Source organism: Condylura cristata, unplaced genomic scaffold (genome assembly GCF_000260355.1).
Source record: "Condylura cristata isolate star-nosed mole 26May11 unplaced genomic scaffold, ConCri1.0 scaffold00017, whole genome shotgun sequence".
Classification (NCBI taxonomy): domain Eukaryota; kingdom Metazoa; phylum Chordata; class Mammalia; order Eulipotyphla; family Talpidae; genus Condylura; species Condylura cristata.
In genome coordinates, this window is record NW_004567118.1 from 21,687,652 (window position 1) to 21,705,006 (window position 17,355).

Consider the following 17,355-nt stretch of genomic DNA (forward strand, 5'->3'; position numbering starts at 1 on the left):
AAAGGACTTATATTAAATATTTCTCCTTAAAAAAGACAAACAAAAAAACAGAATTCACCTCATGTATGAGGAGGAAAAGACCAAGACAGGCAGCTGACCATGCAGTTGGTGAGTCTACTGACAGCAATTCCCTAGGGGCTGCCAGTGGGCACATTCACTGGTATGCTGACCCCATTTCTTCTTATGCTCCCAGGGCAGTAAACAGGGGAGACCACATCCTCTCACTTCTCCTCCGGCTGCTGAGGAGTGAAGCAGGAGAGGCCACAGTTCCCAGCACAGAACCAGGGCCCTGGCTGAGCCCTCAGCCCAAGGCTGAGGTCGCTGCCCGCTGTGGTTCTAAGCTTAGCCAACGGAACCTGGACCCTCCAGAGCTTAAGACACTGGCCGGGCACCACATCACCTCTGCAGTGGGAATGTGACAATATACCCTTTGAGCATAGTCAAGGGATGTGGGAAAACACTTGGAAAGTGCAGAAAAGCCCCAGGTGAAAGGAGGTGGAGCCACTCAGGTGGGCAAGGACAGGGGCTAGAAAGCATCTGCTACCTGAGACTCTCAGACTGAGAGGCAGACCAATCCCAGATGACCCACCACCCTCTTGTGGGGCCCTCTCTTTGCAGGGTGGGGGGAAGGGTGGGGGAGAGGAAAATCAAAGCTGCCCCCAGTGGCCATGCAAGCAGCTGGGAGGAAATACTCTTGGGACTCCCTAGGCTTTTAACCCAGAAACAATGCAGGTTTTTCTAGTGGCAAAAGTAAATAATTCTTTCTAAAAGAGTAGGAACAAACACAAACTATTGGCTTAACCAAAAAGGACTCACTTTCAAAAGATCATTTGACTAAAAACCAGGAGTATAAAAAGCGTGTGTGCTGCTGACTGACTGTCCCCAGTGTGGGGTCCTGGCCATGGGCAGCGGATAGCACAACATGCTGGGGGAGGTGAGTGTTGGGCCCTGCTGTGCCCCAGACATGCTAAAGAAGAATGGCGAAAAGAGGAGGTACAGGAAATGAAAGGCTCAACACATTTCCAGGGTGCGAAAATATTTAATAAAATCAAGACTGAGAAAGTCATCTGACAACTCGTCCTCGCTCACTGCTGGTCGGTTGGACTTGACCTCCGGACAGCTGTGCAGTGCTCGGGGCATCTGGGGTGCTGCTGCGGAGGCACCAAGCCAGGGAGCCCTGTGGGCCAACGAGCCCGTAGCTGGGCAGTCAGTGTCCTGCCAGGCGTGCGCCGCCAGGCCCTCACTCCTGCAGGAGCTTGTGCTTTACCGTGGTGCTCTCAGAGCAGAGGTGGATGAAGAGGGTGCCAGCGGCCGTCCGTGCCCGCAGCTCCTGCAGCTCATAGTCATGCGCCCACTCGATGTTGCCCCACTTTTGGATCTGAGGGGAGACCAGACATTCTTTTGAGTGACTAGTGCCCAACTGCCTGCTCTCCAGGGCCACATCATGTCCCAGTAGCTGCTACACAGCAGCCCATAGGTGGCAGCGCTGGCACCTGTGCTCCGGAGGGCACAGAGGGCTCCCAAACGCCCACCCAGTATGCTATCCTCCTACAAGGGTGCCAGCCTGGGACCGTCTATGTAATGTCCTCCTCCAGGGGCTGCCTCCAGGTGGGCTGCAAGGGCCCCCATGTGGGTGGGATAAGTGATCACCACGGCTCAGGGTAGCCTCAGTTCTGACTCCTGAGGTGCAGAGGCCTCTCTGCTCTGGACGTGGGGCCAAGGTCATAGAGTCTTCCGCTAGGGCTAAGGCCAAGAGAGGGGTCCAAACATAGTGTGGCCGTCCAGATGTCAGTGCTATGCCAACCTGACCCTGCCAACTTCTAGCCTGCTGCCCCAGCCCAGCCAGGAGCTCAATCTGCCATGCCACACAGCTGTTTCTGGGCGATCTGGCCTCAACCTGGATAACTGACGTGTCATGGGAGGAGCACTGCAGTTTCTTGGAGAACTCACATACACGGTCCAGGCCACTCCCATTATATGGGGCCTCAAACCTGAAGTTCACAGGATGATGGCCTGGCTCAGGGCCCACAGCCAAAAGCTAAGGCAAGACCAGAAACCAGGCTTCACAGCTCCCAACCTCCCACAACGCCCCCACGGATCACCCCCTTCCCATTTAATTGTTTCTAACATCCAGAAAAATATCCAGACTCTTTGCTAATACAGAAACAGTTTTTTCCCCCTGGCATTTTCCCAAGCAACTAAATGGACTTGGGAAATACTGACATTACAAAAGGGTTTTCATCATGCTAGGAACCAATTTGTAATAGCAATTAACCTTCTGAGGTTGGAGAAAAAACAACAAAAAGACTGCAAAGACCACCATAATTTTCAGTTTAAAAATGCGAAGGATGGTACAGCAAAACCTCATTAGTTTTTGAGTCCACTAAATCAAACCTTGTGTATAAACAGCAGCTCCCTGTGTGCGCTCTGCCAGCCAGATGAACCACGATGTGAATGTCAGGATGTAAAGGCTCAGCCTTCTAAATGATACCGTGGCTGCCAGTCACTTGAGCAGGCCCATTCTGCATGTCAGCCCAGAAGATCCTCATCAACCCCAAACCTTCACCTGCAGCAGGGGTGAAGGCCTCAGTCCAGTGTTACTTGGACTTGGCTCTATTGCCTGGCTCTAGCACTTCCAGCAATGTGGCCTGTGTCTGAGAAGAAGAGGTGGAGCTATGAGGGAAGAGCTGAACACAGTGCTGGGACACACGGTGGCACTTACTACCGTTACCTTTTTATTACAATTACTTGACAATGCTTTCACTTTTCAATGCCCTAGTTGTTGTTTCTGTACGTACACAAAAGTAATGAAGACCAAGTTTGCATAAGAACATTTCAGATGGGCCAGCCCCCTCCCGTTAGCCTGAGTCAGGGAGGGCTAAGCCGGAGACCTGGGTCCCTGACCTCTGACTGCACAGTACCTGGTACTCCTCCTCCAGGCGTGACAGCAAGACAGCCTGCTCCACTGTCAGGTGCAGGTCAATCAGGCCCAAGGTCAGCACCATGGACTTGAGTTGGGCCACGACAAATTCGATCCCTGCGAAGACATAAGCCAAGTCAGGACCCAGCACACCTCACGGTGAAACAGGGCAGAGGCTGGCCCCACTCCTTTGGGGTTCCTTTAGTCCTAGAAGAGAACAGGAGCAACACTGAGGGACTAGGTGGCGGGGACGGCCACAGGGCCCTCTTACCTGTTGGCACTTTCTGTATCTATTCCCTTTTCTGCTAAAAGATCATTCTGGTATTCCTTGGGGTGACCCTTCTTCTGGCCTTACCAGTACTGCGCCTGAACCTAACCTGAACCTGGCTAATCGACACATGCCATCCTTGGTCCAATGACTGGTTCATGCAAGTGACCCCAGCCAGGCCAATGCAATTTGACCTCAAGACTCCAGAAGACGACAAAACCAGCTTTCTACTGGAAGGGTGTGAGCCGGGTGTCCCTTCTGACCGAGAAGAGGGTTAGTCAGCCTCAATATCACCTCCTAGCGTGCTCCTCTGGTTCTCTGGATTTAGGTCACCCATGCCCACCACACTCGGCCTCCAAGTCCACAGGAAGTGTGATGCATACCCTGTAGGGCCCACGTGTTATAAGATGACAGGTGGCTGATGAGCATCTCTCGAGTCCTGGCTGGGATGCTGGGCCCCATTATGCTGGTGGAGGAGCCAATCTCCACACCATATCTGAAAAAAAAAAAAAAAAAAAAAAGGGCTTTGTTCCTGTCATGCTGTGTAGTCCAGGAGGCAAAGCTCCAAACTGTGTGTGTGCCCTTCCAGGGAATGTGGCCAACGGGCCAGTCTTGGGATTCTGAAGCAACTGCCACTGATCACAGTGGCCTCCTGGACTAGCAGTTTTCTGTCACCTAACAACAAAGTTAAAGGACCAAGAAACTGCCCGGCATGAAAGCCTGGCTGTCAGGTCACACAAGCCCAAGGCTCACTGGCAGCCCTCACTGCCAGGGCTGTCTGAAATTCTAATTCATTTGCCTGGGATCTCCATCAAAATCTTGGGCCACCTACTTTTAAAATCTTTTAAAAAGAGATATGTTCACATTGGAGTCATAAAATACTTCTTCTTTTTTTTAATAACAGTTTATTTTTACATCATTTTGTACATTTTTTTCCCATCTCAATTGTAATCCCTGCGGGTTTCCCATAAAATACTTCTTTTAAACACTGTTTTCCTTACAATATTTGCCTATGTTCTGTATCATTCAATCATACAAAAATACACTTATCTCACACCCACTATGTACAAGGCATTGTTTTCACTGTGGGGCAGGAGTTGGCTTCAAGAATGATACATTTTCAAGAACAATGTTAACTATATAAAAACATAATAGCAATTTATGTTTGTTGGTTTTCATGTATCTCTGATCTTTCCCACCAGTTTAGAAATAATCTTGCTGAAATTTCTAAATTCAAATGGCACATAGAAAATGGCTAAGTTTTTCTGTTCACTATTAAAGATGAGAAATCTCAACTGTCGCAAAAAGCTGACAATTTTGTTCCTAGCAAAGACCTCCAGGCACCTAAATTATTGTTATTTTTCCGGAGACTCCAACATGACATTGTAGCTCTATAGAGTTCACACAGTACTATAGTTACATTTGATCTGTTAGCACTCTGGTTATGGCTTTTTCTTTAAAACTCAAGGATGCCTGATTGACATACATGCCTTTTGTGAAAAATGCTACACCAAAACCACTCCACGCTCCACGTCAGTGATAATACCGTGGCCAAGGTAGCACTAGGAAAGGCAGGCCTTCCAAACTCCCCATATAGTGACACATAATTGAAATTATTTTCCCATATCAATCGTCTGTTCACTTTTGCACAGTCTCCCAGCCAAGGAAAAATATTAGGTAGCATCAGTTCCTAGCAACTGTACATCCCTAGGATAAATATTACCTGTAATTTTGGAGAAAGCTGACCAGACCTTTCTTCGTATGTGTAATATACACACTGTTTTGTGACTTAATTTAATAATATAGAAACTGTGCCAATGATACAGATGGCAACTGCCAAATGTGAGCACCGACTGTGCACAGGCAGGATGCTGAACATCACTTCGTAATGATGTGCAATGCAGGGTGATGAGCCCCACTCACAGACTAGGCTGCTGGAGCTCAGTAAGGTGGCATCACTAGCCCAAGGTCACACACCGCCAATGGTGGCAGAAAGGGGGCTTTGTCCCTACTCAGCACCACATGAACTGACAACAGGTACTCACTGCATGGTGGCTGAAATGCAATTGTGGAATATTTTTTCCAAGGTGGCCCTATCCCTGAACAGCTGGGATGTTCTGAATCCCAAAGGGGCTCTGGACTCAAGAAGTCCACTCGCAAGGGCTCCAGTTGTCCAGTATGGCCCCCTGATCCCAAGAGCCTGCCAATACCAAGGTCTGTACAGCTCACTTTTCTTTCTTTCTTTTTGTAAGATTTATTTATTTATGCATACAGGACTGGGATACAGGCCAGAGGTGCAGGGGCGGTGAAAGGATTCACCAGAGACAGCATGGGGAGCAGAACAGGCAGATGGACGAAATACACTGCTGAGGGGAGCAGTGGGCGGGTCAGGAGAGGTCTGCCACACCATGTGGGTCACCCCCTGGCTGGGGATCGAATTTATGCTGCAGTGGCTGTGGCTAGCTTCATAGTGCTATGCTTTAACCCACTGTGAGCCCCAGCTTACCTTTTCTCAGCCCATTCTATGACTGGGTCCCACTCGTTCTTTTGAAGTTCCACTAATGTCTCTGGCTCTTCCACCCTGTAGCTAATTCATTGCAAAAATCACCTTCATTAATAAAAAAGTACAATTCCTTCATTCAGCAACAGACAGTGGAATAAACACAAAAAGCAACAGCAAAAAAACATCTTCCCCACCCCAGCACCACAAGTCTTTCCTTAAATCAGTGGTTCTCAAACTGTGGCCTTGGGGCCACCCAAGAACACTGTCCAGGAACTTGTTAGAAATGCCAGTTCCCACCCCTAGTTATGGAAATCAGAATCTCTGGGCAGTGGGAGCAGCAATCTGTTATAACAAGCCCCAGAGGATTCTAATGGAGACTTGACTTTGAGGATCAGGATACTAAAAGTCCCTGATTATTTGACAGGTCAAGGCTTGCCACACTATGTTAGTACCATCCTAAACATTAATACTGTACCTAAGGATCCCCGCCCACCTGAACTCAGGTGCTGAACAATTGGCATATCGTTCCAGAAGCTAGGCCGCTGCATCCCTACCTCTCCTCACACCTAAGAGACAGTGTCCTTGTCACAGACCAAGCTGCCTGTTAGCGCCTCATGCATGGATGCCCAATGCCACATGATGCCAGGCTGAACCATTTGTTTTGACCAAAAGACACAAAAATGGAATCAACTGAGAGAACCCAGTGGGCACTTAGAAAGCCACATTCTGGTGTGAAGAGAGGTCATGAACTACACACTCAGCAGCAGAGGAAGTCAGCTCATGACTACCTCATTGTCCAAGTTGATAAGTAAAGACAGGGATACCTATGTGAGACAGTGGTGGTGAGCAGAGGCCCATCAGGGCAAATGAGCCCCTTAGTTCCAGAGCCTGCAAGAGTTGCATATACCAACCACCACTGTGCTCCAGACCAAGGGATAGCTCTGGACTGCACTGGTGCAGCCTGGGAGCCCTCCCTTCTGGAGGTCTCCGAACAGCTAAGTGCTGATGTCAAGGAGACTGCCTTCCCTGCCCTTCGAGACAAAGGAAAGGGTCTGCCTGGTAACTGTCTGGACAAATGAGGCAAAACAGCTCAAGGGATTTGCTCAGTCCAAGGGGAATGACCATCTAAATGTCAATTACCAGATGGTGTCAGTGTCCAGAAACTTCACAGCCGCCCGGATCAGCTGGTCCTTGTTTCTCTGGGTTGGGTTGTCTAAAGATGTGTTACACAATGTGGTCTGAATCAAAAAACAGAACCCCGTCACCACCTGCTGGACTCAGGCAAAAGCACCGATTTCCTGAGAACACTGCAGCCAACCCACAGCTGTAAGGGAGAAGCAGGCAGGATCACCCAGCACCTGGCAATTACAGCCTCAGCAGCGGCATCTCTACTGAGTTTACCACAGTCAGATTTTGTGTGAAACACTAGTAATAGTGTGGGGACATCTAAAAGTAACCCTAAATTAATGTAGTTCCCCAAGGTCTCATGTTCTTCATTACCTGCTTCTGCGATATTTACCCTGTAAGTATGTAGTATTATTATACCCATTTAAGAGATGTGGAAACTGAGATCCAGAAGGCCAAATTCAGAAAGTAAGAACATACGTATTACTGGAAAGCAGACCTGACTGAAAACATTACAAGCTGGCTCCCATGACATCTTAGAATGCAGGGGGACAAATCAGCCAAAGCAGAAGAGGCTATTTTTCCAGACTTGCCTTGTCAACAGCAAGTTGCTTAGGTACTCTATGACTCATCTATAGCCCTGGTCACCCTCATTAGAGTCAAAGGAGCAGACAGATACTGCATCAGGAGTTGCCCGCCTGGGGCTGTATGCCCAGGCTGAGTGCAGTAGTGACCAGCGTGCCAGCACTAGCTCCAGTGTGGACAGTGTTTGCTCTGTGCCAGGGACCATACCAAGGACTTTCTATGCATCATCATAACCTGTGCTGACTACTACTCCATGAGGTGGGTGTTGTTATTACGCATCTTTCAGAGATAGGGAATATGGAGCTGGGAAGGGGTAGTAATTTGCCTAAGGTTAACTTATGGAAGCTAGATTCAGAGTGTAGCCAACCCTTCTCAGACTACCCTAGTCCTCAATCAGTGTGGCTGAGGGTGCTGACACGACAGGCAGACATTCTCACCCCAAAGACCTGCCTCTAGGGGCCTTGCACTCAACCAAGTAAACCTCTTTAACAGGGCTAGGTGCTGATGACCAAGAGAGACATGGCCTACCTTTGCAAGGCACTACCTTACAAGGTAGTGGAGGAGATAGACAATAAGTGTACAACAGTAAGACAGACAATTACAATTTGTATGAATGCTCAAGAGACAAAGGAAAGCTGCCAGATAGAAAATAAGAGAGCTGGGCAACCAGGGAAGGTGACACCTATCCTGAGGCCAGATGACAAACCAGCCATCAGCAAGGTGTTCCAAGCAGGGAAACTGCAGGTAGCCAGGTAATGAAGGGGAGCATTTGCCATGTTCATTCAAGGAGGCCAGAACCCACCCCAAGGGCCTTACTGGAATTTGGAAGGGAATCTCAATTTTTGACAGGTGTGCTAGGAAGCCAATGGCAGGCGATAGGGTATAGGCATGTGAACTTGTTACCAGATGCATGGTGTAGAACTTGATAGTGTCCTGCTGGGAGTCCCATTCAGTGGCCACTGCAATGGCCAGGGCCTCGCTGGGGACGGTAAAGAGCTTGGCTTGGGGAGTTTTCAGCTTCCTGTGGTCCAGGTTTATCTCAAAGCCACCTTGAAAGATCAAATGAAAACTTCTCAGGGATTGTTAAGTGGAATCGAGTGACCATTCCTATATTTAGCTACTTGAATGGGTACAAAGACAACTCTGAGTCCCTTCACGGAGGGCTTTCAGAAACATCTCCGACAAAAGCGCAAAGGGTTATCTCACCACTGAACTGGCTGGAGATGAAAAATGTTTCTACCCATTCACAGGGAAAAAAAGAAAAAGAAAAAGGAGTCAAAATTTCAGATACTCACCTTCACCTTGTGTGATGCTGACATTCTGATAAAACCTCTTCCTTTCTGTGAGAAAGATTTTTCAAAAAGGCAGTTTAAAATAATGTCAAGACAGCTCAGGAAGAGACAAGACCAGCTTGTATCATTACTGCTAACGCTGATTGATTGGCTTGATTTTCATATCACCATTCAAGGTCTGCCCTAATCTACACGGCACAATCAACGGCTTCTGATTAAAGCCGGGAGGAGGAGGCCACTCGCTCTTCAAGGACAAGGAAGGAACAGGACATGCTGGTCATGTCCCCACCAGTCTCAAGCCCAGGGGTAGTCTAATCAGGCAACGTCAAGACGCTGCAGGTTGTCTGAGCCAGTACCTTCCCGCCTTAACTTCTGAGGCTCCTCCCTTCATGGTGCCCCACCATCACACTGCCACTCGCCAGCACAATGTGCGCAAATCTGGAGGTGTCTGAACGCACTACAGCCAGAGCCCCTCTTGGGCCAGCCTGTGACTCTCTAAGAAGGCATGAGTAGAAAGCCAGTGTGAACATGCATGTGTGTGGTGCGCAGTCAGTAAGTAGCGATCCCAGGAGCATTTCCCATCCCCTCTATCCAATTAATTAGCCTAATTAACTAGCTTGCTTGTGCATTCAACAGGAACTCCAAACATTTCCTTTAAGGAGGGAAATCTGTGTCCTATGTTTTCTTTTGAAAATAACTTGAATAAAATCGTAAATGAAAATGTAGATATATCTCTCATTTTTTCTTCTGAAGGGATTTAAAAACAAGGGAGGTTCATAGGGATTATGCAAATTCCTTCAACTAATAGAGAACAAATAGGTCAGATTTTGGAAGCTATAAACCATAACCCACTCCACCTATGATAAAAAACAGAGCTTTCATTCACTCACTCATTCTTTCATAGATCATTAGGTACTAAAAGTCTTCAGCATCTCTGACGGAAGTTACTCACTGAAATGATGCAGCATGTGGAGGAACAATAAATTCACTAGTTTTTAGTGCTTTTTAATGATTCTTTTAATGCTTAAAAAAAAAACAAGTTAAAATTTTATAATTCAGACTATGAAAATTAGGAGATCGTGGTATGTGTACATTGGATAGGAGGGGGTGGAGAGACGGTATTAGGCCAAACATTGTATGTTAATATCTTCTATACGGGGCAGCAGCCCTCTGCCCACCTGTGCCTATGCAAGTGCTTCTTTCCTTGCACGCTCTCTCTCTGCAGGGCAGCAGCCACCTGCCTGCCTGTGACCTGTACCATGCTGGGACTTCTCTGCACTGACCTCCCTCAGCGGAGGCCGCTCTCCTAAGGCCGCCTGCCTGTAACCATCAGGCCTCTCTGCAAACCTTTCCCTTTCAGGGCATCTCTCCTTGCCCGCTTGTGCCTATGCATGTGTTCAATACTCCTGTCCTTTTCCCTAATAAACCTGCTCTTTAAATAAAAAAAAAGTATCTTCCACATGATGGTTATTCCACAAATCTCACTTGTTACCATTAATGTCACATATGAGGGTCCCAAATTGCATTTCCACAGCTGTAATTAACTAAGATCCAGACTCTTCCCACAGAAAATATTTGCATGTCTACTCTGTGCCAGGTACTGTTCTAAGTACCTGGTATAAAATAGTGAATAAAAGAGGACAAAAATTCCTATCTTCAAAGTTCAAATATATATTTTTTAAAGTGACCAAATCTGGCCACCATTATGTTATCATATAATGGCACAACTTACCATCCCTGTCTAAAATCATATTATTGGTTCTTTCATACATTTGACACCAAAACAAGAGGTTCATCTCATTCTTGAACTTCAACATTTTTTTTTTTCCTACCCACATGTCATTCCCATCACATTTAGATGCTGTGTGAGAAGGGTTTGGAAGCATCAGACACCATCCTGCATGTTATCTCATGTGATTGGGCAGCATATGCAATGCCAGGTCAGGCAGGAAATGGGAAGAAATCGGAAGCTCTGACTCACCACTGTGGAAGGTTCTGACCAGGAGCAAGAAGTGCCAGCAGAGAACATCCTAGCATGCTTCCACACACAGCCTCAGGAAAATGCACCCAAGAATCCTGGAGGAAGGCACTTGAGATAGAAACTGACAGCACAGGGCTGGACCTTCCAGGGGTGGCAGAAATGTAGGGCTTCCCACAAAGGTTTTTCTCCCCTCTGCTTTGCTGATCAGGTCTTGACCCCTATGTTCTGGTCAGGCCTAATTCTGCATTAATTAAGAAAAACTAGGAGTAGGAGAGATAGAGAGGCAAGAAAATGGAAACCAAAAATCTCTCAATAGGTGAAAATCTGCAGATAAAGAGCCAGCAAAAGGAGTAGAAAAGCAGGGCCAAGTAGGGGCAGTGTAGATTCTCTCCTGAAAGGGCACATGAGTGGAGATGCAAGCTTCAGTCTGGGAAGTTTGGAAACAAACTTTGGTGAGTACTAATCCCATTTCAGGAGCAGTCATTAGGTTACAAAACTCACCCCTGCCCTTAAGGTTCTTACTGTTCCCTGTGCCAGACAGACACTAAACCAGACAAGTAATAGAGAGTGTGATGGTCAAGTACAAGAAACACTGGACACACATCTCAAGGAAGTTCAGTTTCATCAGAGGCTAAAGGAAGAACTCCAAGTAGTTTGTTTCTACCTGAGACTTCAAGAGGCAGGCGTTAGTCCACCTGAATTGGATTCATTTTTGGAAGTTTCCAGAAGAAACTGCTTACAAAAAGGTCATGGGCCTCAAGAAAGTAGAGTTTTGGAGAACTAGAAAGACAGCCAGAGGAACAAGATCACAAGCATATAGCAGAGAATGGCTAGAGATGTCCAGTGACATCTGTGGAGGCCAGATCTGGTGAAGGGGGTCAAGCAGTTCATAATAAGGAGATCATAGATAACCAAGGAAGGGGTTCACATAAGCAAACAATCTGGAGATTTATTTGGTGGGATCCATGTTTCTCAACAATGTCAAATGGTGGAGGTTCTTTACCTGGGCTGTTAAATTTTAAAACCACTGAGAGCCTGTGAAGTTTCCATGTTCTTAGTGAATATAGGGCGAGCTGATAGCAAAGAAACACCATCTTTAAAGACAAAAGACACAGTCTAACCTTGTAAGCTCAGGGTCTATTTTGACTATGAGTCATTTCCTTTGCAGAACATATTTCTGTGGCAAAAACAAATTCACTGCCTTTTAAGGGACAATTCTAGTGATGAATTTGGTCAAGCCTTTTCTGGTGTACTTATCGGGAGATTTGTCCATTTTCTTTGGAAAAATGTCTAGTCGAGTACCTTAGTCTGTGGACTATGTGGATACAGAAACGAAAATGTAAGTACTTGCTTTGGCAGCACATACACTAAAATTGAAAGGATACAGATAAAATTAGCTTGGCCCCTGTGCAAGGATGGTACACTAATTTGTAATGCATTCTATGTTTAACGAAAAAAAAAGTGTTAAATTTTAAAAGCCAATCACTAGAAAACAGGCTACCTAAGCAAAAACCTGCTCGTGTGAATACAAAATTGGAAATTAATGTCCATTGGGTATCTTTTCCCTGGGAGGGTGCTTCCATCCATATAAAGAAACCGGCTGTTTTCTGTGTCATTTCCCCCCATATTCCTGCTTCTGTTTCAGATGTGAAGAATCCTGAATGTTCTTTCTACCAGCTTCAATTTCCGGGCTGGTCACAGCTTTGAAAGATTCAAAGCTCCTGAACTACAACTCCCACAGTGCATTAAACAGAGGAAGTAGCTTCTCAGAGCAGTCCCAGCACCTTTATCTTTTTAAACAGTGCCATCTGGTGGACCTTAAACTTTAAAGCTGAAGTTCTAGCTCAGGGCATCCTTCCTATTCCTCTGTATCCAAGTTCTTCAGGTCATGTATATAAATAACTCTTATAACACAATAATTAAAAGATGAATAACCAAATTTTTAAAAGGTCAAAGAACTCAATTCAGCATTTCTCCAAAGAAAATGGACAAATAAGCACACCAAAAAAGGCTTGACGAAATTCATCACTAGAGAAATGCCAATAAAAACCAGGAAACAACACTTCTTATCCATTAGGAAGAAATTAATCAAAAAGAAAATAGTAACAAGTACTAGTAGGGATATGGAGGAATTGGAACACTGCTGGTGGAAAAGTAAAACTTCAGCCACTTTGGAAAGAAGTTTAGCAGAGCTTCAAAAATTAAAAAGTTACCATGTGAACTATTAATTCTACTCTTAGATATATGAAAAAATGAAAAACAGACCCACAAAAAATTGTACACAAATGTTTATAGCAGCATTACTCAGAATAGCCAAAAGATGCCAACAACCCAAATAGTTATCAATAGATATATAAACAGTATGTAGTATATCTATACAACGGAATATTACTTAGCAATAATAAATGAAATACTGGCACATACTGCAAATTGGATAAACTTTGAAAATATACTAGGTAAAGAAAGTCAGTAAAAAAAAATACTATATTCTATTTATATAAAAGGTCCAAACAGGAAAAGCTACAGAGACAGAAAGTAAAGCAGTGTTGTAGAAGGCTAGAGAGTCAGGGGTAAGGGAGAAAGACAGCTAAAGGGTACCAGGTTTCCTGTGGGTAATAAACATGTTCGGTAATTGATTTTGGTGAGGGTGCACAATTCTGAATATAATAAAAAACATTGAATTGTACATGTTAAATGAGTGAGTTTTAAATGGATTTTATCTCAATAAAAAATTCTTCAGGCTAAAAGCATCTGCTATAACAACTAAAGTAAATGGACTAGATAATTACACACTTTTTCCCAGGTTGCTCTAGCACTGAGCAGGGACTAGAACATTTTTTTCTGTAGTCTTACAGTAAATTACTTCAGGTCATCTAACCTCTGTTGCAACTAGATAATTCTGCTACTATAGTGAAAGAGTTCCAGAAAATATGTAAATGATTGTGGCTGAGTGCCAATGAAACTTTATTTTCAAAAACAGGTCGCAGGATAGATGCCTTATTTATACAATCCCCCCCAATCCAGCACAATCACTCTATGAGAAAGACAGAGCAGGTAATACCTCTAAGGTGGCAGACTCTTGAGAGGCAAAATGACTTATCAAGTTGACAATTTGCAAACAAAGAGACAAGACCTGCAGCGTGGACTTCACAAGGCATTTGCAGACATGCAGTATACCTCCTCCCCAAGCAGATGAGAAGTGAACCATAGGTCTCCTTGTGGTATCTAATCCCAGATTACTCAAATAGATGAGAAGTGAACCACAGGTCTCCTTGTGGTATCTAATCCCAGATTACTCCTTCCTGACATCATTTCTTTCTGATAACCTTCAATAGCCAACTATTCCTAAGAATCTGCGTTTGCCGATCAAAATCTTCATCAAGGTCCCACTTGGGTTTAATCTTTTAGCATTCCAAAGACCTACAGAATCTCACAACTAGCAGTCATAAACGGAGGTCATATGTCTCCCTCCCACTGAACCTCATTCTTTCATTCATTTGTTCATTCATTCATATTTTTTTTACATTTGACTATGCCAGTGCCAGATATTTCCAAGAGCCTCTACTCCTACTCATCTGTCTAGACTGTTTAAATATCCTTTCACTCAAGATCCTTTCTAGGCTCCAAATACCCACAAGATGCTAGTGAATGTTTTCAGTTTCTTTGTACTTCTTTTATCACTCTTACCACAGGATATTATAAACTACCATTTATAGGACTTTATAACCTTGTGCACTTGACAGTGAACATCATCCAGGTAAGGACCATGTGTGTTATAAAGACAACAGAACCCCTGCCCTCCGCACAGAAAAATTAAATGAGTGAAAGAAGAGTATTATAGTTCTTTACTCATTTAAGTGAGTGACTCCCACTTGAACCCTCAAACCTCTTCCAAAAGCCATGAGGCTTTATTTTCTAGGCTTCAGCAGAATTAGAAATGAAGGAAGGAGAGACAAGGTATCAACTCTTAGCCAGAGATGGTAGGGGTTATGGTAGGGCAGTAGGAGGCTGAGTCAGGAACCCGCGGGCCAAGAGATCAAGATGGAAGACTCAGAGCCTAGGTTCTAGGCCCCTTCTGCGTCAGGTCCTGGGGACACAGAAAGCAGTCGGAGAGACTTTGCCTTCCGCAAACTTCTCATTGTCGGCCCTGTGACCTTGACGTAGTCCTGACCCAGGGCCCGACATTCCTTATCTGAGAATAAGCATGACATCTGCTTTCCTTCTTAAGGGGAGGAAAGCTATTAAGTTTGAGAAAAGCCGCACGTGTCAAATGTCAACTACGGTCTCGGGTGGTCCCTGATTTGTCTGGGTTTCTTGCCGGATCTGTAACTGATCTGATTGACGTGCATAAACCTCAGGCGCCTCAGGACCTGAGTCTTCCCTCGATCACCGCGCCCTGCACAACTGAACCCCTCAGCCCACCTTACCCGGCTGGGCCCCTAGTCAAAAGATGACGTGCCTGGCCTCCCTCACCTGTCGGGGGCGCGTAGGCCCGGGTCGGGGGTTGGGGGTTTGGCCTCTGCCCCACCAAGGCGGTAGGGCCAACCGGGGACCGGTTCAGGAGGAGGCGCCCCCGGTCCCGCAGCCGGAGACAGTTTCTCCACATAGTACCCGATGGCCTAGGAGGTCGACCGACTCGAAATCTAAGAACAGGAAACAGCGAAGGGATCACCAAGTCGCACGGTCGGGAAACCTCTCACAGTCTCCCCAGAGCCCTCAGCCTCCCCTGAAAGCCGCCATCTTCCACATGACACCAACGGCGCGCCGTCGCTCCCGCGCGCCTCCTGCGCACACCCCCAATCAATCAGCATCATAAACGCACCTCGCCCCGCCCACTCAACAGCGGGTCTCAGGAAGACTACAAATCCCAGAGGGCTGCTCGCTCACTCCGCCACGTGTTTTCTCCTCCCGCCAATGGGTGGAAGCGCCGCGTGAGCCTGCTCCCGCCCCCTCCACACTCCCGGGCCAATCGGAAAGGGTGGTGTGTGTGCGAGGGCAAGTGGGGAGGGGGACTCAGCACAAGACGGGGAGGCCCTGCTCTCAGGTCCCCGGGTCCCGGTGGCGGCCCGAGCGCTAGGTCCGCAAGCAGCGGGCGGGTGGTCCCCCCACCTCCCGCCCCCCACCTCGCGCGTGCGCGCCACGGCCCCTCCCTCCCTGCCACCCTCCTCGGCTCCCGCGCGGCCGCGGCGGTTCCTCTCCCCCTCCCCCCAGCCCTGGCTCCGGGGGACCCCGCGATGCCGGTACGCACCGAGTGTCCCCCTCCGGCCGGTGCCTCGGCGGCCTCGGCGGCCTCTCTTATCCCGCCGCCGCCCATCAACACCCAGCAGCCCGGCGTGGCCACCAGCCTGCTCTACAGCGGCTCCAAGTTCCGCGGCCACCAGAAGAGCAAGGGGAACTCGTACGACGTAGAGGTGGTGCTGCAGGTGAGCGCCGGCCGGGTCGGGCCGGGGCCCGAGGGCCTCCTCGCGGCGCTCACGGGCCGTGCCCGCCCCCGGCTCCTCGAGCCCACTGCCGCGGACCAGGCCCTCGCCGCCGGGCCTCCTGCTCCCAGCGCTTCACCCCCGGGACCTCCCCAGCTGGTGTCTCACACTCTCCGAACCCCGATCCTGACCGGCCCCATCACACCCGGAGCTTGTCGCGAGCAGCCCCGGTAGATCCTAAACATTCCTCTACTTGAAGCCCATGACCCAGAACCCCCATTGACTGGCCCTTCTCAGACCTGGGTCCCTTCTCCCCATGAACTGTCACCCCTAGATCGGCCTACCTTCCCAGTCCCTCGCAGACCGTTTTGAACTCTCCATTGATTTCACCAGACTTTCCTGTAGAGGAGCCTATGTCAGATACTCCCAGACCTGAGATATTCCTCCTCCCCACCTTTCCCAGGAACCTTGGATCCTGGGACCCTCCTCCTAGGGTTTCCTCCTTGGAAGAACTTAATCATTTTCAGAACTGGGAGCACCTTCTTTCCCTCATCCCCTGAACCTGACAGCCCCCAACCCATAACTGATTCCTGGCCCTGCCCTAACTCCACTCCAGACAAGGTACTCTCACCCCCAGAGCTGCTGGGTGGGGCGCCTCAGTCTGTTAGGATCTTGCCCCTCTAGGAAGCCCCATTCTTCTGGTCTCTTCCTGACCCAGGCACCCAACTCCCACACCCCCTGGCCTGGTGCCCCAGACTTCATATACTCCCTGCCCCCTTCTCTGGCCACTTCTAGTCTGCTCCCTGTCTCCCTGGCCTCTTTACATAGACATCCCCACCCCACTTATCTTACCCCTTCCTGACTCCAGGGGACACTCTTTACATTTTGCTAACTTTTACCTTACTGCCAGAGCTTCCTCCCAGTCTCCAGTACCCATGTACTGAGAAATCTAATGCACACAGCCTTATTTCTCACACTTGTATTTCCTCCCCGTGGCCATCCACTCCCATTTGACCTGAATTTCAGAGTACCTGCTTGGCTTTGGAACTAAAGCAATAGCTTTGGAACCACATCTTTACCTGCCCTGGCCCTCTCCTTTACCTCAACCCTCTCTTGCAAAGGGTATTACACTCCCCCCCCCCCCCCCCAATCCCAGATTACTCCTTCCTGACATCATTTCTTTCTGATAACCTTCAATAGCCAACTATTCCTAAGAATCTGCGTTTGCTGATCAAAATCTTCATCAAGGTCCACTTGGGTT

General features: G+C 47.6%; 2 protein-coding genes across 2 annotated transcripts in view; one reads left to right on the top strand and one right to left on the bottom strand.

Moving 5' to 3' along the window:
• Positions 1-818: 818 nt before the first annotated feature.
• On the bottom strand, positions 819-15,415 carry ATPAF2 (ATP synthase mitochondrial F1 complex assembly factor 2). The gene is made up of 8 exons (XM_004684532.2): positions 15,148-15,415; positions 8,697-8,741; positions 8,305-8,450; positions 6,832-6,929; positions 5,695-5,775; positions 3,572-3,684; positions 2,922-3,037; positions 819-1,378 (listed from the first exon to the last, which is right to left on the bottom strand). The coding sequence occupies exons 1-8, from the start codon at positions 15,278-15,280 to the stop codon at positions 1,241-1,243; spliced, it is 870 nt and encodes a 289-aa protein (XP_004684589.1). The 5' UTR covers positions 15,281-15,415; the 3' UTR covers positions 819-1,240.
• A 248-nt stretch (positions 15,416-15,663) lies between these two features.
• GID4 (GID complex subunit 4) overlaps positions 15,664-17,355 on the top strand; it is a 16,874-nt gene continuing 15,182 nt past the window's right edge. The window contains exon 1 of the mRNA XM_012725991.1: positions 15,664-16,097. Within this exon, the coding sequence (XP_012581445.1) occupies positions 15,909-16,097 (189 nt within the window). The 5' untranslated portion in view covers positions 15,664-15,908. The remainder of the gene's footprint in view (positions 16,098-17,355) is intronic.

Coding starts and splice junctions, on each gene's coding strand:
- ATPAF2 (XM_004684532.2), bottom strand. CDS start 15,280: ATGTGGAGAAACTGTCTCCGGCTGCGGGACCGGGGGCGCCTCCTCCTG. Junction 5,776..6,831: donor CTGGACACTGACACCATCTG/GTAATTGACATT, acceptor GCAATGAATTAG/CTACAGGGTGGAAGAGCCAG. Junction 3,038..3,571: donor TAACACGTGGGCCCTACAGG/GTATGCATCACA, acceptor ATGTCTTCGCAG/GGATCGAATTTGTCGTGGCC.